Source organism: Acomys russatus, chromosome 2, assembly GCF_903995435.1.
Source record: "Acomys russatus chromosome 2, mAcoRus1.1, whole genome shotgun sequence".
Classification (NCBI taxonomy): Eukaryota; Metazoa; Chordata; class Mammalia; order Rodentia; family Muridae; genus Acomys; species Acomys russatus.
In genome coordinates this window covers 42,336,522-42,362,786 of record NC_067138.1, presented here as the reverse complement: position 1 = coordinate 42,362,786, position 26,265 = coordinate 42,336,522, and the positions used below count along the sequence as shown (strand labels likewise).

The 26,265-nt window shown below is 35.8% G+C and overlaps 1 protein-coding gene across 1 annotated transcript in view; it reads left to right on the top strand.

Annotated features, from left to right (window-relative positions):
- The window catches only part of Cnbd1 (cyclic nucleotide binding domain containing 1), a 332,377-nt gene that overhangs the window by 27,537 nt on the left and 278,575 nt on the right, over positions 1-26,265 (top strand). The window contains exons 3-5 of the mRNA XM_051155903.1: positions 1,674-1,787; positions 16,734-16,749; positions 23,723-23,859. Of these exons, the coding sequence (XP_051011860.1) occupies positions 1,674-1,787; positions 16,734-16,749; positions 23,723-23,859 (267 nt within the window). The remainder of the gene's footprint in view (positions 1-1,673; positions 1,788-16,733; positions 16,750-23,722; positions 23,860-26,265) is intronic.

Sequence of the window (26,265 nt, the reverse complement as noted above, 5' to 3'; positions counted from 1 at the left end):
AAAAAAAAAGGCATGCTTGGATGCAGGCAGAGTCAATGGCCAACCTCTGTCAAGACAGGGTAAGCAAGTCCTCAAAAGTGCCTGCCTCACAAATATGTCTGTAAGATATATTGGGCCAGAAGGCCGAAGAAAATGCTCCAACATAATAGAGAATTTTGGGTGACTATTCTGATAGGTAACAGTCTCTGTCATTTTTTTTTTTTTTTCACTTTGGAAGCTGCTAACCTGCACTCCCTATATACTCAGGTAATCAAGTTTATTCCTTCCCAAGTCTCTGATGGAGTTGAAGACCAGGTAGCGTAGTTTTACAATGAGGCTTAGTTGTTTAGAGTTTAAGATGTTTTTAGGTCTAGATAGATGTTTTAAGTTGATAATGACAAGATGTGATGGAGATTGATTTACATTCAGAATTTTAGACACAGCAAGATAGGAAAGATGTTTTCTTTAAGGCTCTCAAATAAAAATAGCCAAAACACTAAGACTGTAACATTCATATAATTTCCTGATTATGTCATGGTTCTTCTTGCTATAGGTAGTTTATTGTATATATGTGGAATAATATAAATGTATATGTAAAAAATAAAAAATAAAAAGATTCTCTGAAAAAAATCCATGTATTTTATGTATACCCATATTTTTACATATGTCCATAGAAAATGTTTGAATGTGATTACAAAAAATTAAATTTTTATGAAATTTTAAAAAAGAATAAAACCACCTAATATATTAAATTGTACTCCCATTTGGCTGTTTGAATCAGAGGCTAATGAAATAAGATTTTAGTATTACATATAATTTATTTTATATGGGATATAAATACAGCAGTGGTTTAGAAAATATAGAATAGGCAAAAGAAAAAGCTACAAATATTTTAACAAATCACTATTTGCATTGACAAGAAAAAGACTTTTATTGAGGACTTTTATATTCATTTCAATGAAGCAAATATTGACCAAGATGTTTGCCAATGCTCAATCTAAAAGATAGTCATGTTCACTAATTACTAAAATGAGGTATTAAGATGAATACTTAGCATTTTCAATTTTGACAACATTTTATCGTGTTTGTCAGTTGTTATTGAATGAGGCAGATTTCCTAGGAAACAAAGGTAATTACCCAACATTTCACAACAATGTGTCCTATTTCCATAGATCTTTATTGGTAAGTTTACTGTGGAAGAATTCACCCAGGGGAGGGTATTTAAAGCAGAGAAGTGTACCCTTCTCTACCAAGGGAGTGTGTGATTTTTCAGTAAAAGATAACTATATTACCACTTACCAAAACCATCCTAGATGGTTCCAGGGACTTTCCAGAATAGGGAATGCTAGGTTTTTCACAAACAGTAGTTTTTTACTATAGACCTAAAAAACAGTGGATGAGGTTTTCATTAATCCTTGCAAAGATTCAGAAGACTACATTCCCTAGTGATATATACATACATATGCATATATATGTGTATATGTGTATATACGTATATACACACATATATGTAAGAGACTTGGGAATCATTTTGGAGAAAATTTTCATATTCCATATTATATAACAGCTTTATTTAATTTCAGAAATAAAAACTTGGCATAAAATGGATACTAAATTAATATACTTAATAAAGCTTTTTTAAAAAAAAAAAAGCTATTGTGGGTTATACTTATTCTTATTTTCTCTCTTTTTAGCCGGCATTCTTCTCTTAATTTGGCAGCTCACAATGCATTCATCAAGCGATATCCTCAAATATTCCTGCATAAAAAACCAGCATTACCTAAAATTCCTCAAGAAGTTGAACAAAGGTAAATATCTCTTTTTTGAAAGTGAAATTTATGTGTGAAACATATGCATGCTTTTTAGGATTGGCATGTATTCATATTTTATAATGCTGCTGAGTTTCATAATGACAAGTTTATTCAAATATATCATGTCCAATGACGTGTCCACGTCCCTGTAGTTCCTCCCCATTCCCTTGGTGTTACTTTCATTCCATGGGTCTGCCTCACTGTGTTCGGACTGGTTTCATTTTCACAACTCTTATGGTAGATTTGCACAGACTAGATTTATTTACTTATGTCTCAGGCGAGGAAAGAAGTAATCTTTTAAAATAACTTGAGCAGAAACTCGCTAAAATCTTCTATTAATTAAATAACAACTATGGATTTATCACTGCACTCTAATTTGCTGGTTCTTAACCACATGTCTACCCATACAATGGGAAATATTGCTGACACACTAAGCAGAAGCCATCGGGATAAAGGTAGGAGCACAAGTAGGACCTTTGATGAACCTGAAGTGCTACAACCTCAAAAATTATGGATGGATGTATAAAAGTTGGGGTCCTGAAGAGACTGAACCAGCAACCAGAGAGCATCCATTGGAAGGACCTAGGCCCTGCCCTCCACACACATATGCAACAGATGTATAGCTTGCTCCTCATGTGAGACCTCTTACCGCAGGAGCAGAGGCTGTCATTGACTCTGTTGGCGGCCTTTGGATCCTTTTCCCCTACCTGGGCTGGCTTGTCTAGCCTCAATGGAAAAATATTCAGCCAGTTCTGCTTGACATGCCTAGGCAGGTTGATATCGATGGGAGGTCTCTTCTTTCAGAAGAAAGGGAGGGGGTTTGGGGAAGTGAAAGGAAATGAGATAGAGGGACTGAGAGGAGAGGAGGCAGGAGAGAGAAGGGAGCAGAAGTTACTATTGGTGTGTGAAGTAAATAAATAATTAATGAAAAAATTAATTGCTTGAAGACACATAATTGAATAGGAGGTTGGAAAGAAAATTGCTCTGTTTGAAACAAGGTAACGCATTGAAAGATTATGTCCTGGGTTTCTATTGCTGTGATAAAACACTGTATTGTTTTAAAATTGCATGTATTATCAGTAGGCCTGGCTAGTAACCAATCAAGACAGACACTTGTTATATTTTAAAATAGTCTTAGTTAAATGGGGCAGGGCAGATATCAATCCTCTAAACTACCTCCCATAGTGGGACAGGTATGGGATCCCTGCCTCAATCCCATGTGATCTGTTTTTAATAACTTTCATCAAGATACCTCCCATCCATAATCCCAAATACTTGTTAATGTTTTTTATCTGGGCTGGATTCTCCATCCACGCCACCAGCCATGTGCTTCTCCTCCAGCTAACCCATGGCGGCCTTCCTCTCTTCCCTTCAGGTCTCTCCCCTCTCTCCTCATGGTGGTCTTCCCTTTTTTCAGCATCTCTCTCTCTCCTAGCCCCATCTATCTCCTCCCCTGTCCAGGTGAGATGGCTTTTTGTTAAACAAAAGGTGGGTCACACAGCAAGTAGTAATTAGCATCAAAATATATCAGATTATCTCCCAACAACACTGTTAAAAAAAAAAAAAGCAGCGTGGGGAGGAAATGGATTATTTGGATTACAGGATATAGTTCATCATTAGGGGAAGCCAAGGCAACAACACAAAGCAGTAAAAAAAACAAAACCAAAACCAAACCAAAAAACAAAAAACAAAAAAACAAAACCAAAAAACAAAAAACAAAAAACAAAAAAAAACCAATGACCATAGAGGAACACTGTTTCCTGAGTTGCTTCCCATGCTTTCTCAACCTGCCTTACAACCCAGGACAACTTCCCTTGGGGTGGCAATCCCTACAGTGAATGTAGGTACGACATCAATTATTTATTGAGAAAAGGCCCCAGATTTACCTATAGGTCCACATGGTGGAGGATGAGATTCTTCTTTCACAGATATGCCCAGGTTTGTGTCACAAACATCACAAAAGGCAATGAAGTCTGAACCTTGATTTACAATGACAGACATTGCACACAATCATTACCTGTCATAGTGCATTGAAGTAAATTAATGCCAGGATTAGAAGGTTTAAAAGCATTTTTATTCTGCTGGATCAACTGTTGCTTGGGAGGCTAAATTTCCTCCTTCTGCTAATCTAGGCCTGGTCCTGGAAGCTTTTCTACTCTGTAAAATGTAAGCTAGGCCTAGAATGTTTTCAGCCTCAGAAACTTACAGCTTAATAAGATCCCCTTGTTCTTTCTGAGCTCTGGGCTGGCTGGTTCAACTCAGTGGTTCTGGCTCAAACTATTCTCCAAAGTGACTTATTTAATCTGGCTTCTGTCTTGGCCTGGAATTTGTCTGCTTGGCCTCAAACCAGTTCAGCAATCTGCTCTAATCTCCTGGCTTCTTCGCGTTTTCTGGATCATTCAATCTTCACCTGCATTATCTCTCTGCAACCCATCTCTCTGTTACTGTCCTGGTTAAAAGAAAACTGTCTCCTCTCTTTGAAAAACTGCCTCATAAGGAGCTTCCCTTTCCTCTCTCTTCTCCTGAGAGCTGCGCATATCCCATTCTGTCAAATCTCTGATTTGTCTCCTTTTCTGCCACTCAATTAGACATCACTTTCTAACATGGGTGCTTCTTTCTATTAATTAACTTTACCTTCATTTGGGATTAGAGGCATGCATCACCACACCTGGACCTAAGCTTTTCTTCACCTGATATTTGCTCTATATTAGGTTTCCCTTGAACTCAGAACTGTTTGCCTCTGTCTCCTGGAATAAAGGCATGTTTATATTCCAGCTGAATCATGCAGACCTACAAGATCTTTGGATGTGATCTCTTGCCAGAACAGCCACGTTTTGAATTAATATCCTCTACAACTAGGAAAGAGAGCCAATCATTTAGAAGTTAAGGAACAGCCTAAACCCAAACCTGAAAATATTACCATAAAATTTTAGGTAAAGTAGTGAAAATTGTTACATGTTTTAGATAGATAGCAAAAAGCAGAGGAAAGAAAAGAAAAATAGGCAAGAGTTGATATTAAGCTAAAACACATTTCAAAGGCAAGCAAAGAGAGTAAGAACACATTAATGGATCAGAAGAAAGTAATTGCAAATTCCATATTTGACAGGCAAGATTCATATTCAAAACACAGAAGGCACCTAACTCAACAGCAAGAAAACAACATGAGTAACTAATAGACAAAACTTCTGGAAGACACTTTTCAAAAGAAGACATTAAAGGATATTTGATAGAATTCAGTGTATGCCTTGTGTAATAGTAAAATCACAATTTCATCTCTTAAGCATTCCATAATATGGCTATTAACATTCCTGAACATTAATCTATATTCTTCATGTTAGAAAAAGCAATCTATTTTAAAGGAACAACAGATGCATTGCAAATTGAGTTAAATTTGCAAAGCCTACTAAAAAATTGAACTCATTGCCGGCCTCACAAGAATCCTTTATGCATTATATTTATATATATACCACTTATTATTATCAGGTACTGTACTATAGATGGGAGGGATATTTTATGTGAATATTTCCACCTGTCAAGAAGTTTTTTTTTTAATTTTCACTAATATTAAACATCAACATAGAAAATGAAAACATGCAAACTACAGGTTATATACAATACCAGGAGAATAAAGTAAAGGTTAAGTGATGTTTTCAAGGAACAAATCTTGTCAGAAAACAATTCTTAGCAAAAACTAAATATCTACATTATTAAATTATCCTCAATAGCGGATCTATGCTCTATGTGACCAAGGTTACTATGTGAAGACAGGAGAGGAGAACCTAATTTTTTGCTCTCTTCCGCCATGAACAGTCTCTTTCTTGTCCTAGAGGCACTGCTCCTAACAGCACTCAATTTTAGACCTGGAAGACAGGTAGGAGTTATTTGCTTCCAGCTTGAGGTTGTGTTATATTGGGGTCCTCTCACATAAATTACCAGCCAAGAAAATGCACCAGCAGCTTGACCACAGGCCAATCTAATGGGGACATTTTCCCAATTTCTCATTTTTCTTCCAAAATGACTGTTTCTTATATCTAGTGGGCATAAAACCAGTCATCTTGAGGTTCAAGATTTTATTTTTGTCATAGTGAACACAAGAGGAAAACCTCTCATGAAACCTGAGCATAGTCATGGCTGTGGCCTCAGCAGAGACAGGAAGGCCATTATTAAAACTACTGACCAACACAGATGTCTGTTATCATTGTTACATCCAAAACTGCATAATTTACTTGACCCAAATATATGATGACTCTGATGCCAAGTAAGGCATCTGCTTGCCCATGGATAGCTGGAGAGGGGCCTGATGCCAGAGCACTTGCTAGAGACTGGAGGATGCTTGTCAGTCAGGTGTGATGACAGAATAAATGCTTCTCAGAGCTGTTTCTCATTAATGAAAAGAAACAGAAGACCTGGATGAGACACTGAGAAGCATTTCTACTTGAGCATTAAAATCTAGATCAAGGATGAGGTCAAAGATGGTTTGGAATTGTTGTCAGTATTTAAATTTTATTTTATTCAGAAATACATTAGAAGGTAAATTTCTGGGCTATATTTGGGTAGAAGAAATCAAGTGTAGAAGCAGCTGTGTTTTGTTTTAGGTTTTCATTTTGTCTAGTAGCATCAATGTGGCTTTAGAAACTTCTTTTTAACATGGCTTTCACTTTTTATTCAGAAAATTAGCACAAGTTTAATATAGTAGCTCACTGTTCCATACTGGAAAAGCCTTTGAATTATACTAGCTCTTATTAGTACCGTGTTCGATGGATAATGGTGCCATTTTGTGTAATTGTCCCACTTTTCGTTGTTTCATTTTTGTTGCTATGATAAAATATAGCAAGCAATATAGGAAGATGAGCACTGTAGTACATGTGTGTAATCCCAGCATTCAGTAGGCAGAGACAGGTAAATTTCTGTAAATTGAAGACCAGTATGCTGTGTAAAGCAAGTTCCAGGACATCGGACTACTAGACTACATAATAGACAGACCCTGTCTCACCAAAAGCAAAGCAAAGCAAAGCAAAGCAAAGCAAAAAGCAAAACAAAACAAAACAAAACAAAACAAACCTTACAGTTCCTAGGTACAATCAATTGCTGCTAAGAAGTCAAAGATGGAATTTAAAGTCTCACATCCAGTTAACAGTCCTTAGTGAGCAAACACAAGGATTCTTGCTTGTTAGTTTTCAACTGGCCTTTTCCTTTCATACACTGGTCAGGAATTCCTGCCTTGGGAATGGTGATTTCTACAGTAGTCTGGATCTTCTGGTCTAAGTCAACAATTAAGTCAGTCACTCATGGGCATTCCTAAAGGCCAACCTGATCTAGGCAATTTTTCATTAAGATGCTTTTCTAGGCCTTTCTTGGCTGGGCTGAATTGACAGTTAACACTATCCTAACCAGTATAACATCTGTTAAATTCTTTTTTCCCCCTAAAAGTTAAAACAGCAACATAAATAAATAAATAACACAAGATGGATACTACATACAATATCATTATGTTTAAAGAGGTTGTACAAATATATTACTTCCATACTCAAGTCAGAAGATACAATTCAAAGTGCCAGGATTTTCCCTACAGTCTAGTATTATTACTGTATGTCAATTGATTTATCTGTTCCTAGGAAACTTAATGATAATTATTTTTAACGTCAATAAGTCTGATAGCCATAGTCTGTTGGTGCACTTTTAAAGTATTTTTATTCGGGGTTCTTTAAATCTTTCTACCTTCTCCATCCCAATCCCTTTGAATATCCTAACATCAGGTAGGGGAGAAAGGAGGTTAATGGGGGAGAAATGGTATAGTTTTCCTTAGCTGCTTCCTGCTCTTTAAGATGGTCGGGTTCTTTGGGGGGCAATTCCAATTATTGTTTCAGGATAACTTCAACTTCTTATCACCAAACAGCACCAAAAGCAACCAGAAGCAGCATAGGGAAGCACCAGCAGTCTTCTTTCTCAGAGGCCCCAGTCTCTCCTTGGGTCTGGCCTTTATGCCCACTGACAAAGACCACGCCCCCACAGGAGGTAGTTCACAGCTGACAAATATCATTTGCCCTCTCAGGACGCAGTTATCAGCTGTGGACAAATTGGAGCAGCCCCCAGATCTCACACCTTGGATTAAAGCAAAGAGATGTTTACATATAAACCAAAGCTTCCACAACAATAGTCAATATTTTGAATAACTTTACTCATTCAAGTGAGCATATTTGCGGGATTATATCTACACTCTGTACTAAGAAAATGTAGTTATCATGAACAAATACCAATAAAGTGCTAGTGTTTATTTCAATAGGTATGCTTTGTGCTTAAAGTAATTCTATAATACTATTATATTTGGTCACCAATTAGAAGCTTGGTTTCTTTACTGACTTTTTTCCTGTTAAATAATGTTTAGAACTCTTGGAAATAATTTCCCGAGAATCACATCTGTAAATGTGAAGAAACAATGCAGATATCAAAGTGAACAGAAATAAGTCAATGGTTTACATTTTTTAAATGTAAATGTATTTTTTATATTTTGAGAAGTACTGCAGGAGATTTTTATTCTGAATATGTCCACTGAAGTGCAGTCTATGTCTTTAAGCAGTTATTCAAAATCACATTCTTTGAACTTTGATGGCATGTGGGTTTTTGGTAAGAAACTTTTAAAAATTTGAGTAATCTGAAAGTAGAAGATCATGATGCTTATGAATTAAATGTGTAGGGAAAAGATATCAAGAAATGATAATTTTTATCACACAATATAATCACAATTGTTTGTATTAATTCTTTTCTTTGCTAATTAATTTGCCTAACACCAATATAGTATCCCCTGTGTACTGGGCACCCTGCTAGTGCAGAGTTACACAAACATGGCCTTCAGCTTTAAGCAGTGATCACCTCACTGTGATAATATTTATGAACAATCTTTAGTCCAGGCTTTTGAATGTAAAAATAGAAATCCTGTTCAAAGGAACAGATAAAATTAAAAAAAAAAATAGGGATTGTCTACTGGCCCACCTACATCACCAGAAAAAGGGTGAAGCTGGCCACAGGAAAGATTAAATAAAATATCTAGATGTGTGTGGATTTCAAACTTCTAATCTGTTTTGATCTATACAAGGGCATGACTGGTATGATTTCTACCTTTAACAGCTCTGTTACAGGAGAGAGAAAGAGCATAAAATTTCCCAGCTGGATTAATTCTGGAAAAAGACTCAGATGGATTTAGTCTGGGACAAACAGTAACCCTCTGCTCAAAGATAGAGTCTTGAAGATGGGCGGCATGTTGTACAAAGATGTTAGGGACTATAACTATAAACTTTCTTCTGAGTGTGGTATACAATTAATTCATGTAACAATAAGTGATTTTAACGTGTAAGAATCTCCTTGACCTAGATTTAGATTCCCCTTGTCAATGGGGGGAGGCTATTTCCAAGAACCTGCGGACTAAAATTAATGTACAGGCTGAGGGAAAACCATCAATACTGCTGAATGATTCGGGATGACATTTCTTTCAGTGCCTTCAAAATTACTAGTCAGCAAAAGCAGACCTTCGATTGTTTTGTGAAAAAATGTTAAATTAAATATTAGATATATTTTGATTTATAAAATATCTAAATTAACAAAAAATTCAGGAATTGAGTAATTTGTAAATAAGTGTTCCTTAAATTGCCTACTTTAAAAAACAAAATTTCTTTAATGTAATCATTAGAAAGGAAGAAACAGAATAATTTTTAAATTTATAATTTGAATGAGGAGTTACAAAGTATATTAATAGTAATAATAAAAACGGATACTAACTGAAAATATGGGAAAGTGATAATGGTATAGGTATATATAAACTTCCATTAATACCCAGAAGACAAGATTTAAGAGCCAGTTTTTGTTAAAGAAAAATTCTTCTCAGGACTAGAACTTAGTAAGTAATTGAAAATGTATTAGATTGATCATTCAGTCCCCTAACTTACAGTATTATTTATTGTCATGAGCTATATGACTTTGGAGATTTTTATCTTTTTAGACATCAGCTATCTCATATTTAAGAGAAAGTGGCTGAGTACAAGATATTCAAGATTCCTTTATGCTATTCTGATCTGTTCCTTTTGTCTTGTTGATGTTACAGGCAAGGGGGTGATATAGGTAGAGGAATGAGCTAAGCCAAAGAAACAGTAGGAGGAGTTTGACAGTAAGAGGGTTCAGGATGTAGAAATATCTGGATAGCTATTGAGGAAATCACATGATCCAGGATAAAGATACGTAATTACCATAGAAGACACAGTACAATCACCTGGAGAGTTATTGTTTTTATCTTGAAAATAGATCCTTGGCCACTCTATAGTCTATACATTTGGGACTAAACTCTGTTCAATACAATGTTACTGTGAAGTGAACAGACTTTGCAGAGGGAGATGTGGAGAGTTAGCCTGAAAGTAAGAAACCAGCTTTTCCTGGCCTGCTGCTAGCAGAGCATCCAGATTCTCATGAACAGTAGTGAGGAAGAAATGAGACCATGATGTGCCTAAGACTTTAGGCTACAGAACTGTGAGAGGTCAGGGGAAAGAAGTCTACTAAGACAGGATTCTTAAAATTAAAGGGAGGAAAGAAAGATACATTAAGTAGCAGAAAAATGTGCAGTCTCTAATTCAGGAGCCAAAGCAAGCTTTGGCCACATTACAATAGAAATATCATTTCCTGAAAGCTTAAAGGGAAGGGTTCTCTGCTATCTGACCACCACAAAACATGACTCAGATGTATGTCTTTCATGGGGCACAGCTTACATTTTGGTTGTTGTTACACTGGAAATTTAATTATGTGTCTGATAAAGGAAATTTCATAGATCACTGAGAGTGAAAAATAATCTTGAAACCTCAGCAAAGTTAACGATTACAGGACATTATAGAACAAACCAATAGAGACAAAGGCACACAGATGTTATTCATGTGTACTGCCACCTAAAAAGACAAATTGTGCCAGACACAGTGGCTCACGCCTGGAATTCCAGCACTCAGGAAGGTAGAGGAAGGCAGATTGCTGTGCGTTTCAGGACAGCCTGGTCTACAAAGCTAGTCCAGGAGAGTCAAGCCTACAGAAAAATGTTGTATCAAAAAACCACCCCATCCAAAAACAAAAACAAAAGCAAAACCAAAAACCAAAATCAAACACAAAACAAAAAACCAAACCAAACCAAACCAAAAAACAAAAAACAAATTGTGGAAGATAGCAGCATAAACTTACTATATGTTAAAAAAAAAAAAAACCAACATTGACAGAAGACCTCTGTTTAATTCCCAGAACCCACATTGGGCATTTCACAGTTGCTTGTACTAACATTTCAAGAATGACACTCTTTCTGTGGGTACCTGCAACATGAAAGGTGCATTTAGACAAACAGTCATATAGATGTGTGTCATGAATATATACAACATAAATTATATATATATATAACACATATGACATGAACATATATATATACATATATATGACATGAATGACATGTTTATATCATATAATATATAACATATTTTATAATAAATAAAAGTTAAAGAAAAATGTGGTTTTACTCTTCTCTGGGGGGCTGATGGCTACCAGCCCACTGAAGCAAGAGGGGCAGAAGATGAGGTGCAGGGCCTGGAAGTCTGTAAGCATGATGGAGGTCAAACACCCCCGGAAACACTTCAGGAATGATTTTCTCTTTACTGAGGGAGAACATCGGCTATATATCCCTTGGGGAGTGGGTGGGTGGGGGACTTCCAGGATAGATGTTTATAACTGGTTGGAACCTGACTCTTTTGGAATCCTTATTTTACATTTGGCAGCAGGCCCCTAGCATCTAAACAGGAAAACAGTACCTAATTATCCTATAGTCATAGTGTGGAATTAGCTAGCAGGAAGCTGTCTCAAGGTCCATATATCAAGTGTGGTTAGGGGCATCTATATTTAAAGACACTCTACAGATGGAGTCAGGCAGAGAACTGGAGGGATTCCTGTCCCTAAGGCTGAGCTCAGAATGGGTGTCTTGATTGGGAGGCCTGCAACCTCAATCAGCAGAGTTCTTCCAACAGAAAAACACTATGCACATTATGATAGGCAGATTTGGGCCCAGGGGTCCCGCTCAAACTAAGGCACCAGCCATGGACAATACAGGCAGTAAACTTTAAACCCCTACCCAGATCTAGCCAATGGTCAGAACATTCTCCACAGTTGAGTGGAGAGTGGGATATGACTTTCTCACGTACTCTGGTGCCTCACATTTGACCATGTCCCCTGGAGGGGGAGACCTGGTGGGACTCAGAGGAAGGACAGCAGGTTACCGAGAAGAGACTTGATACCCTATGAGCATATAAAGGGGAGGTAATCCCCCTCAGGAACAGTCATAGGAGAGGGGAATAAGGGGAAAAAGGGAGGGAGGGAAGAATGGGAGGATACAAGGGATGGGATAACCATTGAGATGTAACAAGAATAAATTAATAATAAAAAATTTAAAAAATGCACATTAATTTTAATAGCTCTGATAATGTTATCAACATGGCAGAATCTAGAACCACCTGAGAATTGGGTCCCTGAAGGATTATCATTTCTGTATTAATTGATTGGCAAGGCTCATTTTAATTGTTGTCTGGACATTCCTGATTGTATAATAGAGGAGAAGGCGAGACGACCACCAGCACGCAGGCATTCATTGCTCCCTTCCCTCCTTATGAACGGCATGTGACTAGCTCCCTCAAGCTTACAGCTGTGACATCCCACAACTGTTTTAGATTGTTGGACTATAGTCTAAAACTATTCTCCAAATAAATATATTCTCATTCAAGTTTTCACAGCAACTGGGGCGGGGGGAAACCTAAGAAAAATCATTGTGTGAAAATCATTTACGTTATTTTGGGTGATCCTATCAGTTCATGCCCTAAGCAACTGTAGCTAGATATTTGTAATTGGCTGACACCCAGCTAGTCATTACAAGATTATACTTCTGCTGTGTTTTCGTTTAATTTCATCTTGTTAAGTTGAAGTTTATTACTTAAGAATTCACAGCACAGAGAAATCTGAGGGACAATGGCCTCCTCATTGTTTAATTTAACAATGGGAATTGTTTATTATTATTTAAAAGACAATTATTGAGTAATATTCCTTTCAGTCAATGGCAGAAAGTTGGTTTTTACTCCCAGACTTATTTTCACAAACTCTAGGGAGACTGATGCTTCCTAGAGCTTCTTGCCTGTACAAATCCCTGGTGGAGACAAGTGGAGATTCTGAGGTAGGCCTAGTGCTTCATGCCTATAATGCCAGCTCTCAGGAAGATGACCCAAGCCAGGGGGATGATCATGATTGGAGGTATTACTGGAGCTATATTATCCACTAAATGCTGCCTGAGGATATACATGAAGACTTTAGTTCAAATAAATAAACAAGGAAATACAAATTCTACTTCAGATGGATGGATCCATGGGGACATGACACTATGGTGCTTGTTCATGGATCACAATATATGGACATTAAAAAAAAAAAATGACCACACTATTAAACCAGATATTTGACATGCTACATAAACACTACCATTAGGCCACAGCTCTATATGTTTTGCCCTTTATTTACTTATTTATTTGTGATTAACATACAAAACAACAGGTTTACATATAGAATTCTAATAAATTCTTTGTTTTTATTGCTTTATCCTCCATCTCTGCCCATTATCCCCTCTTGTATGCCTCTGTGCTTTTCAGTACTCTTTCTTTGTTATATATACTTAATATTTTAATGATGATGTATCATTGGGATTTATTTTTCTGCTTATGTATTTGGTGTTCAATGTGCTTCTGTGCCTATATAGATACGCCTTTCCTTAGTCTGGGGAAGATTTCTTCTTTGATCTTTTGAAGAGCTTCTCTGTGCCAGACCCTGGACTCTTCTCCTTCTTCTATGTCTATAGTTCGAAGGTTAGGTCTCTTCACAATGTCTCCCATTTTCCACATATTACTGTCCTGTGGGTCCCCGCCCCCTTTTCATATTCTTTGTGTTGTCTAGTTCCTCTACTTTATTTTCAAGTTCTGATATTCTATCTTCTGACTTATTCTAGTTATGAAGCTTTACAATTGTGCTGCTTTTTCCAGTTCCATTTCAGTTAAGCTTGAATTCTCTCCAATGTTTCTGTATATTTACTTAATTTGGGTCCTAAGTCCTGTGTTTTTAAAAATCACTTCCATCCACCTTATATTTGTGATTTCTCTAGCACCATGAAACTGTTTGTTCTCTATATAGTCCTTGATCCATTTCTTCATGTCTTCTTCAAAACTGATGAATTCTTTGAAAGAATTTATAATTTTTCATTAAATTTTGTGCCCTGGTGTTCTAGGATATTTTCTTGGAAAATATTCCTATAGGACTTCTGGGTAGTGTGTGTGTGTGTGTGTGTGTGTGTGTGTGTGTGTGTGTGTGTGTGTGTGTGTAAATATTGTCATGATCGTATCTTTCTGATGAGAGCTGCGAAGTTCTTTTGCTGGTAGTCCTGTGTCTGATATGAACATAACAGTCCAAGTCAGAGCACACAATATGCAGGCTAGGTAAGACCTGAAGGTTCAATATAGCTTAGGTGGAATGAAACCAGGTGCACACAGTGGGCAGGACTGGCAGGAAAGAGATGTATCCTGGTCTCTGCTGGGGTTTGGAAGTCTATCTGGAGATATTACAAGGGGGTGGAGAATCAGGTGGACTCGCACAGTTAGAACCTGCAGCAAGTTGTGCCAAGCATGGCTGAATGAAGAGATTGGGTATTGTGTGAAAGGGATCTGTTCCTTGTGGATAGGTTCCAAGCAACCTGGCCAGAACCTGGAGCTTGTTGCAAATAGGTCTCTCCTTAATAAGCTATAGTACTGATAGCTTGACCCAGGTTCTATGTGGAGGTTTTGAGAAGGTGTAAAGAGGAGAAGATCTGATGGATTTACTAGCTATACTCCAGTGTAAGATATACAGTACATGGCTGGGTGGAAAAGGTGGATGTGGTATGCTGCTATTTTCAAGGAGTTGATGAAAGATGTCCACAGGGATACTGAGAGACAATTGTACATTTATTAAATTTAGCAGCAAATCTCATGTTTCACTTAATATGCACAACATGGACATTTGGAGTTTTTTCTTCATAAGAACATTTTAATAAAGTCTTACTAGTCTCATATTAACTAGAAACAAGATCATTTAAAGAGAGGCCAAGGCAGCCTATGGAAAGTAGACATTTCGAAGTTGATCCAAGTAGTAGCAGTATTTTCTGAAAATTTCTTACTCTGTCTTATATAATTTTAATCAGATAATTTTGAGGAAGAACTTTTTGGCAATTTGCTTTGTTTCTAGCAGCCCAGATCACTTTTACAGTACCCCCAAATGACAACTTCAGCCTGCCCAGAGAGCTCTTTTGGGTATATGTGTCATGGTCTTACAATTCTGAATGCTCATTCAGCCATGTTACCCATCACTTCCAAGCTTTCCAACTGTGTCAGTGCAAAAAAAAAAAAAAAAAAAAAATAGTCACTTAAGCTTCAACTAAAGGCACTAATGGTTAGAAAAACACAGTTGTTTTAATTGGGGCTTAGAATTCTACTTTGGCATTATATGTAGATTTCATGTGAATTTAAATGGCCAAGGACTTATCCAAAATATAATATTTGTAATTCTATATCATATTAATACATTAAACATATTACTGTATTGAGTATAATATATTAATATATACTATATGTTTCCTAAAAATATTTGAAAACAATCATTTTATTTAGTGACTCGAAAGCCTTAATGGATTATACATTTTCTCTAAAGGTGTTATTTGTGGAGAATATTAGAAAATAACAACAAATATTTTTAAATGAGGCAAGGGAAACCTGAAGCAAATTATTTCTGATTGATTGAAAGATATGAAAATCTGTAAAAATGCACTGCAAGCTAGTGTTTTTGAGTGCATCTCCCCCATGCTGTTAAAATTACTTAAGTGATACAGTTGCATGCAAGGACTGCTTATTTCATGCTACCTTGCATCGCTCCTTAGGACTATTAATAAATATTTAAGCTTGGGATAGTTGAAAGGCACATATATATGTTTAAGTTAGCATAATTGAAGCTGTCTTCTTATGATCACAGAATGCATATTTTGCTGAAGTTTTGAGGTTTACTAAATGAGATTTCTGTCTTGTATTTCAAAATATAGAGCCATAGAAATTATGTTACTATGCTCTAAAAAATAAAAACCACACTGCCTTAAAAGAGATCACATGATAATACCTTAACATTTATCTATTCATTTGAACAATGCATACTGAGAAGCAACAGTGTGCTAAATGAAACCCAACCAGGTTCCCCGCAATAGGACTTGGCAGTGTTGAAAGGCTCTGAGTAAGGAATGATAATTGTAGGCATTGCGTGCCTAAGATGCCCAAAGAAAGGTGGCATTGCATTAGATCAGAGAGTGTACAGCAACCTTAAGTAAGGCATTACACAATAAATGATGTGAAGTTTTCAGGAAAACTGAAAGTTGGCCAATAGATGGGGGAAGAAACAAAACTACTGGTGATATTGGACACATTGTTGATTATCCAAACATTGACAAGGCAACTGTAGTCGATATTAGAATTGCTCCGTTTGCTACTTATTACCATGGATTTTTGTTCACTTTTAAAAAAATAAAAACTCACAATTAGACCCCTGAGTGCTAATATGGCTATGGTGAGTGGGAATAAGGACAGCAAAAGAAAAGGTGATCTCAGGAGCAACACTTGGATCTTTTGGAAATTGTTAGGGAGCGTTGCACAAAACACCTCTCATGTCAAAGGGCCTGAGAGAGCGCTTAGCCTGTGCTGAGTATAAGCGACCACGATCGGGAACGTGGGTTCTTGTTGCTCTGCATGGTGTGTTGTAAGATGCAAGCAACTTGATAACTGTAGAAGTTCTTTTGTAGTCATTGTAAAATATAACAAAGTAAAACGAGTACAGGAAGTCTGCAAATGAAGTTTACACATGCCCTTCAACAAGCTTTACTATAATGAGAGGGTGTCTAGGCCATGACTGGGCATCAGGCTGGGTGAGAGAATATTACACAAACTATATGATATATGGAGGATATCTAAGTGTAAGGAGAACATAAAAGAAGACGAGGTTTCACTTTAAATAGCAGAGAAGATTCTCATTAAGAATGAGAATAATATTGGCAAATACAAATGAGCTAAATATTTTGAATGTAACTTTTTCATATAGTTTTCCTGATTAGTTCATAACTCTTCTTACTGTATGTAGTCTATTATTCATAAATAAAATCCATATGCATTTAGAAAAAATGTATTTGTACATTATTTTTTTTTCTACCAAATAAGTAGATTTTGGCTTTCATTGCCACAGAAAAGCTTAGGTCGAGTACCTATGTGAGATGTATATTAATTTGCCTTGCTGGAATAACAATTTTGCAATTTATATTCATCCCAAATACTTTATGTTGCATTCTTTAAATGTGCCAAAAGATTTTTTAATAATAAAAAATTAAAAAAGAGAATAATAGGAGAGGGAAAGATACCACTATGAAAAGAATGGCAGGGGAAGCCAAAGGAGTATTTTCAGAGGGTAGCCTTCATCACCTGGCCTAATCCCTGAGCAGTCTTTCTGAGGAGTTTCCTATCAATCTCAAAATTAAAAAAGCATGACTTTCTGCAACATCTGAGAGGTGGGTGATGTAGTTTAGTGTCAAAGATGTGATATTGAGCGTAAAGAAGTCAGGTACTTTAAAATTGTGCACTGTCAGTTCACAGCACAGACTATTTCTCAGGTTTCCGTCTCAGACAGAGAGTCAGGGAGAAGTGGTATTATTAAGGCTGTGGAATCAGCCCCCCCCACACACACACACATCAAAGCATTTTCCATATATATTTGAGAAAACATAGTAGGTATTTGTAGTAAAGTAACAAAACCTCTGCCATCAGTTCTGAATATTACATTTAGCTTTTGAGTTGGTAGAAGTTAATCATATGTTAATCCACTTTATAGGTTTTACCTGATAATGGAAAGCTGTCAGGCCAGACACATAGGATAGGAATGAATGGCTATAATGGAAGTAGAGTTACCCAGGATAGTTTGGCTCTGGATAGCCATATTCCAATTCTGTACACTTGTAAAGTTCTAATCAGTCTTGTAACATCTTTAATTATTTTGACATTTATAGTTTATATGTGTTTGTGTATGTGTGTGTGTGTGTGTGTCTGCCTGCATATATTTTTGTGCACTATATATATACAATATCTGCAGAGTCTAGAAGAGTTCATTGGATCCCCTGGTATTGGAGTTGCAGAGAGTTGTGATCCACCATGTATGTTCTGGGACTTGAACCTGTGTCCTCAGGAAGTGCTAAACAATACTCTTAACCACTAAAGTATCTGTCAGCTTCTAGATTCATAGAATCTTCAACATAGGTTTTTTTCCCTAAAAACATTAATTTGTGGAAGTTTATACAAATTTTACTAACTACATTAGTGATGCTTCATATGCCCCAAACCAAACACATTCCTGTGCAAAAATAAAACTTGGGAGGGACTAGTAATTAATGAAAAGAGCTGACAAGTTTTAGGAACTGCCTATATGGGTCAGATTTCCTTGCATTAAGATAGAAGACAAGAAAGTTTAGGACTAATTCATTAACAGCATATTAGCCATTAGAATGGTGATTGCAAACGCGAAAGGTTGATTTTGCCGAAGTATATTTACTAGTGCCCCTGTAAGATGGTTTTGGTTAGAAGCATGTCAGGGGCAGTAGGGAGGCTGCTAAGTTGTAAGTTGTGCTCCATTACTGAGGCATTCTAACTTGGAGTGATAGAACATTCTAGAAGTAAAGTAATATAGAGAAAAAGACAAGAAATAAGAGGATCTATTAAATGATCAAAGAATTCACACACTGTTGGAAACTGTGACTCCTGGGCACGTGGATTGAGAACATTTAAGAGTAGAAAGTCTTTCAGTAAATATTAAGTACTTTGTCTCACACAGGCTGTGACAGCTCTTTAGAATAACTTCATATTATAAACTCCATTGTAGTAGAAGTGCTCTGAGAGGTGCTTTGTTTAGTTTTTGAGAAGTAATGCCATACTGTCATCCTTGAGGCACCAATTCCCAATAATGATACTGATACTTTTAATTAGTTCTAAATTCTTAAGGCCTTTGTCCTATGCTGGTGCCCAACAAGCTTCTAAAACTCAAAATAACCTGTTTACCACAATCTGCCTTCTCCTGAGTTGATTGTTGCCTCTCCTCAGCCCCTCCATCACCTACCTCTTCTCTATCTTGCTGGCAAAATCTCCCACTTTTCTCCTTCCCAGAATTCCTCTCTCTCCCCCGAAGTCTTTTTTTTTCTCCCCCAAAGTCTTAATCTATCTCCTCCTGTCTAGTGATCTGCTGTTCAGTTCTTTATTTTATCTTAGGTAGGCAAGGAAGGACAGTGTAATATCTTGCAAAAAGATTCCTCCAACAAGGAAATATATTACAGTTACAGTATAAATATTATAAATACATGATATAATATGTATATATATACATATAGTGTGTGTGTGTCTGTGTGTGTGTGTGTGTGTGTGTGTGTGTGTGTGTGTACCTACAAGCCAAGGAACACAGATTGTATTCAAAAGCCAGGTACATCGAAAGCTGAAACTTTAGGAGTAGTTTGAGTTTGGAACTATTCTAATTTCACACTGAGATTTTTATGCCAGAAAATAGAAACACTTGAATTCTTTTATGGTCAGAGAAGTATTATCAAAATGTTCTCCAGCAATCATTTGTATTAATTCTCTTGAAAACTCTTTATTTAATTTTAAAAACCATTTTAATTGGTTACTTGTTTGCTTGTTGCTTACTAATTTTTTTTTGAGACTATTGTATACGATGGACATAGATCTCTGTTACATTTATAGTTGGCAAAGAATTTCTATCACTCTATGGATAGAGGATGGAAGGTGTCTTCAATTGTCTATTTCTTCATTTGCTGTGAAGATTTTTGGTTTTATGAGGTTACCTATGTTGCCTGTTGTCCCTATTTTTTGAATGACCAGAGTCCTATTCAGAGAGTCCATATACATACGTGTTGAAGTGCACTCTCAATCTTTTCTCTAGTAGTTTCAGAATTCAGGTCTTATGTTGAGGTCCACAATCATTTGAGGATGATTTTTTGTGCAGAGTGAACTATAAATATATACTCTCATTCTTTTACATCTAAACATCTATTTTCCACAGCACTATTTGTTAGAAGATAGGTTTATTTGCCTAATGTATGTCTTTTGTGCCTGTCAAATTCAAGTGGCTGTAGTTTCAAGAAATTATATATATATATATATATATATATATATATATATATATATATATATATATATATATAAAGTCCTTGATTCTATTCAACTAACCTATGTTTTTCTTTTTTTCTACAAATATCATTCTATGCTTCTATAGTATAACTTGAAATCAGGTGTGATGATACTTTCAGCAGTATTCATTTGGTTCACAATTACTTAACCATCTGCAGCCTTTTGTGATTCCATGGGAATGTATGTATGTAAAGAACGGTCCTGGGATTTTTATTAGGCTTGCATCAAATCTATAGATGTCTACGCGTGGAATGGCCCAGTATTTTATCCAGGCAGTGGGCATGGGAGATATTTCTAACTCCTAAGATCTACTTCAAATGATTTCCTCAGTGTCTTAAAACAGCCACTGGTGAGCTGATCGTACCCCAATGGATAGCTCCATATACATACTCATATGGATTTCCCTCATTATCGTCATGAAGCCAAACCAAATCAATACAAAGTGACAAGGGCATTTGGAGGTTTGGGGGTAGGTGAGTTGATAGGGTAAGGGGCGAGGTAAGAAATAATGATAGGAAAATCGAGATGCATTACATACTGGTATAAAAACGTGTAAAGATGTATTTAATAAAACCAAGCAAAACACTTCCAAATAAGGATAGATCCTGTTCTCACACCCATTATGGTTTTTTTTTTTTATTGTAGCATTGTGACTGTTCATATTGAGAGTTAATTATCAATGAACAGTATTTGTTTATTCCTTTTTTTTTTATTTTTCTTTTTGGTGGTGGTGGTGGTGTGATGTTTGCACACTTTACCATTTTAATTTTCTAGTCTGGGATTACTGCAAAATTTATTTTTTTCATGGAATATCTTACATTGTTCATCTAATGTGATTGAAGGTTTTGCTGTGTATTGCAATCTTGGCTGGCATCTGTGGTCTCTTATTGTCTGTGATACATTTGTTTAGGCCTTTCTGTCTTTTAGAGTCTCTACCGAGAATTCAGATATAATTATAATACATCTGCTTTTATATGTTACTTGGTCTTTTTTTCTTTCAGCTATTAATAGTCTTTGTTTTATGTGTTTATTGTTTTGATTATTATGTGTCAAAGGGACATTCTTTTGTGATCCAGTTTATTGGGTGTTCTGTTATACCTCTTATACCTTGATATGAATCTCTTTCTTTAGGGAAATTTTCTTCTACAGTTTTATTATAAATATTTTCAGTCTTTGACCTTATTCATTCTCCTTTCCCTATTCTTATTATCCTTAGATTTTACTTTTACACAGTTTCCCAGATTTCCTGCATGTTTTGTACCAAGAGTTATACAGATTTCACACTTTCTTTGATTGAGGTATTCATTGCATCTATTGTGTCTTCAGTGCCTGAGATTCTATTTCCCATCTCTTGTGTTCTGTTCCTGAGGCTTGCCTCTGATGTTCTTGGTCAAGTTCTTACATTTTTCATTTCTGTATTTCTCTCACTTTGGGTTTTCTTTATTGATTCCATTTCTTCTTCCAGATCTTGGAACATTCTATTCATTTCCTCTTTAATGACCTTTATAATATCCATGAAACTATTTTAATATCTCTTTCTTATGCTTTAACTGTGTTACAGTATTCAGGGCCCACTTCTGTTAATGTTGCTGAGTCCTAGTGGAGACATATTGTTCTGGATGGTATTGATTATGTTTTATGCTGGCATCTAGGCATCTGGGATAGGAAGTTTGGAATTTTAGGTGCTGTAATTAGCTTACCTGCTTCTCTGGCTTATCTTGCCAGAATGACCTATAGGTTCCAGGGAGTGCCTTCGGGACTTGGGGCCTGGGATAAAGCAGTGAGTGTGGGGAAGGACTTTAGAAGAGGAAGACATGGGCCAAAGGAGAAGGGAGCCTGCATTTGTTTTGTGGCAGAGCCTGGAGTAAGAAACAAATATGGAAACAAAACCCACTTGTTCTCCAAATAATAGAATGACAATAACAGAAAACAGTCCTTTTGGGTATATATGGACAATGAAATCTAATAGAGCAACAAAAGATTAAACTACAGCCATTAAGTCTAATGAACATAATGTTGAAGAATTTTTTAAAAAGCTATAAAAATCCACTGGAATCATTTCCAAGAAATTTAAAATATGCAAAAATACAATTTTATAGGAGTGCATATACATTTTATGACTCTTTCTGGAAACAAAGGCAATTACTCAAAACAAAATTTAGTCTGTAGTTACATCTAGACTGAAGCTTTTTGCACACAGGAAATAGTTTTTCATTTTTGTACATACTGATTATGCTCTACTTCAAAAATCTGCCAGGGTTTCTTGTAATTAGTCTTTTTCCCCTTTCGTCCTCTTTTCTTTTAATATATTATGAATATCTCTTAAATTAAATTTTAATTTATAATAAAAACAATGTCCAAAATGTACACTATCAACAGGAGAGTATCAATTCTCTCTCTAATAACTCACTCTATATAATATAAATTTAATAAATAATTTCAGGAATTCTATTAGATAGAGTGAAAATTAATCTATAAATAATTGGGTACAAAAATACCTAAAAATTACAAATGACCAATTGAAGCTATTCATAGTTTTTCTATTTAACAAGCCAAAATTATTTTAAAACAAAACTTCATTTAAAGAGATATTATTTATTCTCTAGAAATTATCTACTATGATATCCTTAGAGTAGTTTGTCTCCTTTCCATCTTATGTACTTCAGCTTACATGCCTTTGTATCTCCACTTCTTTTTTGTCTCTGTTTTTCTTCATTGATTATCTCTATCTCTGTATGTCTCCCTCCAAAGAAATAGTACACTTTCTGAAATTTCCATTGTTTATAAATGAGAAAGGAGTGTTGGTGCTAATGTTATGAGATGATGTATATATAAAGTCACAGAAAGGCAGCAGCACTTATAATGCAGTAAATGTTAAATACAAAAGAGATAGTTTCCTTTTGTTATTCCACATAACTTCTACTCAAGTTCTAAATTCTTTCCAAGTATGTTTATGATTTGATATATTATCAGGAATTAATTGGTGAATGTTTAGGCTATTTTATCCCTTATTTTCTTATTAAAGATGAATATCGTATTTTAGTTTACTGTTCCTTAGACTCCTCAACAGAAAATCTTGGTAAAATGAGCGAGAAATAGTTCAAATTATCACTAATTCCTATATTTATTGGAGGAATGAAGTGCACAATAAGCTATCAGATATGAATATGGTTGTGATAACTACATCCAAGATGTTTATAGTTTATAATTGGGAAAGAACAATCAAAAGTTGTTCTAAAAACAGATAAACAGCTTTGCTAAATGGAGAGAGAAGGGTAGTCATGGATTTGAAAATTTTCCTTGAATTTATATAATTTTTAAATGGTTACAACTTATAACATATAACCAAGTTATATGTGCTAAAATACTTTATATATGCTAATTTCTAGGCCCAGGGTACAATGGAGTACAAATATAATATACTGGTGGCTAAAAAAATCGAAGTTCTGAAAAACAAATGCCATTCAAATGTTGAGTTATTGTCAAACCATATATTTCTTCTGTTGAGAATAAAGTAAAACTATGTAAAATTTTTATGTACTGTGAAATATTATTAATATTGTTTTCTTGTTCGGAAAAAGTGTTGAAAAGATAGAAGAAAAGAAACTCCAGCCTGATGAGTCACACAACATCGCTGTGTATATCAGACAAGCACATGGTGGCCCTTGTCTATATGAAGAAAAATCCACAACAAAGTTCCAAGAGTTCTTAGACATCTTAAAGAAACTGTGAGTATTCTGAATGGAGCCATTTATTTCACTGAAGACTATTGTGGCTGATTTTTTAGTTAGTTTGCAAATGCATATGCATTATTCATGACATAGCATGAATGATGAGTTCAGCAAGGAAAGTCTAGAGACTATTCTGATAGCACCACCAACTTCATGAACTCAATATTCACGGCAAACTGGATATACTGCTAAACTGGTGGCTCCCATTTTAATTTTACATTAGAAGTGAAACATGCACTGTGTACTTATGTTCAGCAAAAAAATTATGTTTATGATATCACTAGTTTTTGATTACTTAATGGCTTTCTACAGAATTTAAACTGTCTTTTTCAACGTAGAGCCTGTAAATGCACTTAACTTTTGTTACCTTTCATTTTCTGGAGCATTTCTTCTTGCAATTGGGACACCACTGCTTAGTAGTAGATGGATGAGAAATAGGGAAAAACACGGGACAGGAAAGAAAATGAGATTATAATACAATTGCATCTTTTACCACTTCTCCTTCCTTCCTTTAAGTCTTTCCATATACCTCTCTTTCCTCACCTTCAAATCCATGGCCTCCCTTTTATTAATTTTGTTGTTACACATACATGTTTATATGCATTCTATAAAATTTTTGATCTAGTTCTTATGGCAGTTCTTTGAGGCAGCTGTGCTCCTTTATTAGAACAATATGTGTTCTGAAATTAATCTTTGAGCTTTCTCTCATTCTTTCACAACACATGAATGCTTACATTTTCAAAGCCAGCAAGGAAGAGTCTGTGTTTATTTATTTTAAATTTTTAGCTAGTTAAATAATTATTGTTGGGGAGAGGGCATGCTATGTAAAAACCAGAGGATGACTTTGTGGAGTTGGTTCACTACTTCTACCTGTACATGGGCTCTACTTTTACATAAAACTGATGTTGTGAGGTTTGCACAGCAACTGCCTTTCTGTGATGAGCCATCTTGTGGACCTGAGTCTATGTTTCTTTTATTGTGTTAAAATGGAAAATTGTATGGTCTATTCCCACAACTGTTGCTGTAGTCTAATAGCTAAGTACAGCCCTATGCTTCTGATTCCACATATAAACTAAAAAACGAGTGGGTGGGTAGTTCCCTTAAGGATGTTAGCCATTTTGAGTAACATGGATACTTTTATATTAATCATATTTGATGAGGTTGGATGCTTTAAGTGTAAAACACAAAAGTGAGTCAGCTAAATTCTGTTTGTTGGTGAATATGTTGTCAGGTCTGTAGCAGTTTATTTCTGATGAAATGAACCATAGTCAGATAGGTTGATTAGCTGCTTTAGTGATGTAAAAATAGCTACCTTATACTTTCTAAAATTCTTTGTTATCTTGTTTGATTTTTAATGAATAAAAATTAACTTTGAGTTGTCATAGCTACTTTCAAAGGAAATGCAAATATTTCTAAGAATATTAAAAATCTGTTGAATATTGATAATTTGGTGTGATACTTAATAACATTGACTTCATTATAACTTCTGCTTCAAGCCAGTAATTATGAGTTTAGTACTAATGAGGAGAAATGGCTTCAAAACATAAAAATTATCAGCAGACATCCATATCATTGAGGTGGCACCAATCAGAACCTATTTGAGAACTAGATGGTGCAACATCAACGGATTGTCAAACAGACACAGTGAAGAGAAGAGAGGAGAGGAGAAGAGAGAGAGAGAGAAGGGGGTGGGGAGGAGGAGGGAGGAGGAGAGAGGAGAGAGAGAGGGAAGAGAGGAGAGGGAGGGAGAGAGAGGAGGAGAGGAGAGAGAGGGAGAGGAGAGGAGGAGAGAGAGAGAGAAAGGATAGAAAAGTGACCTGGCTGACTTTGGGTTAAATTTTGTTTTTTAATGCATATCACATTGGCTACAAATTAATTATATGTGATAGCTAAGGCACTGAACTCTACATTAAGAACTGGTGCTGGGTAATTAAAACTACAGCGAACAAAAACAAGAATGAGGAAACTAGAAGAACATTATCTATTCCCACAATGGCAACATAAGTACATCCTGAAGGCTCTAAGGGCTCTGCAGCTGTAAGGCTTCTCAAGACATAGCTTAGAATCAAGTCTGGAACACTCCATTTGATTGGTGGGTACTAGGAAGTAAGCTTTTTGTTGCTGTGCACCCATTCCTTAGATAAATTGTAAAGGGACAGTATATTCTGATGGATACTTTAATTTATGCATAATTGGAAAAGGGTAACACTTCAAAAGAAAACGCTTTTCAGAAGAAGTAAGCATTGAACAATAAATACAGCTAGAAGCTGTGAGCAATTTTGCTTTATAAACAGCTTTGCACATTGTGGAAAATTATAATTTCTCCCATTTAAATGAACTCAAAATAAACATTTGAGCTCTTTTTAGTAATTTTTCCAGCACTGAAATTTCAGGAACATGCAT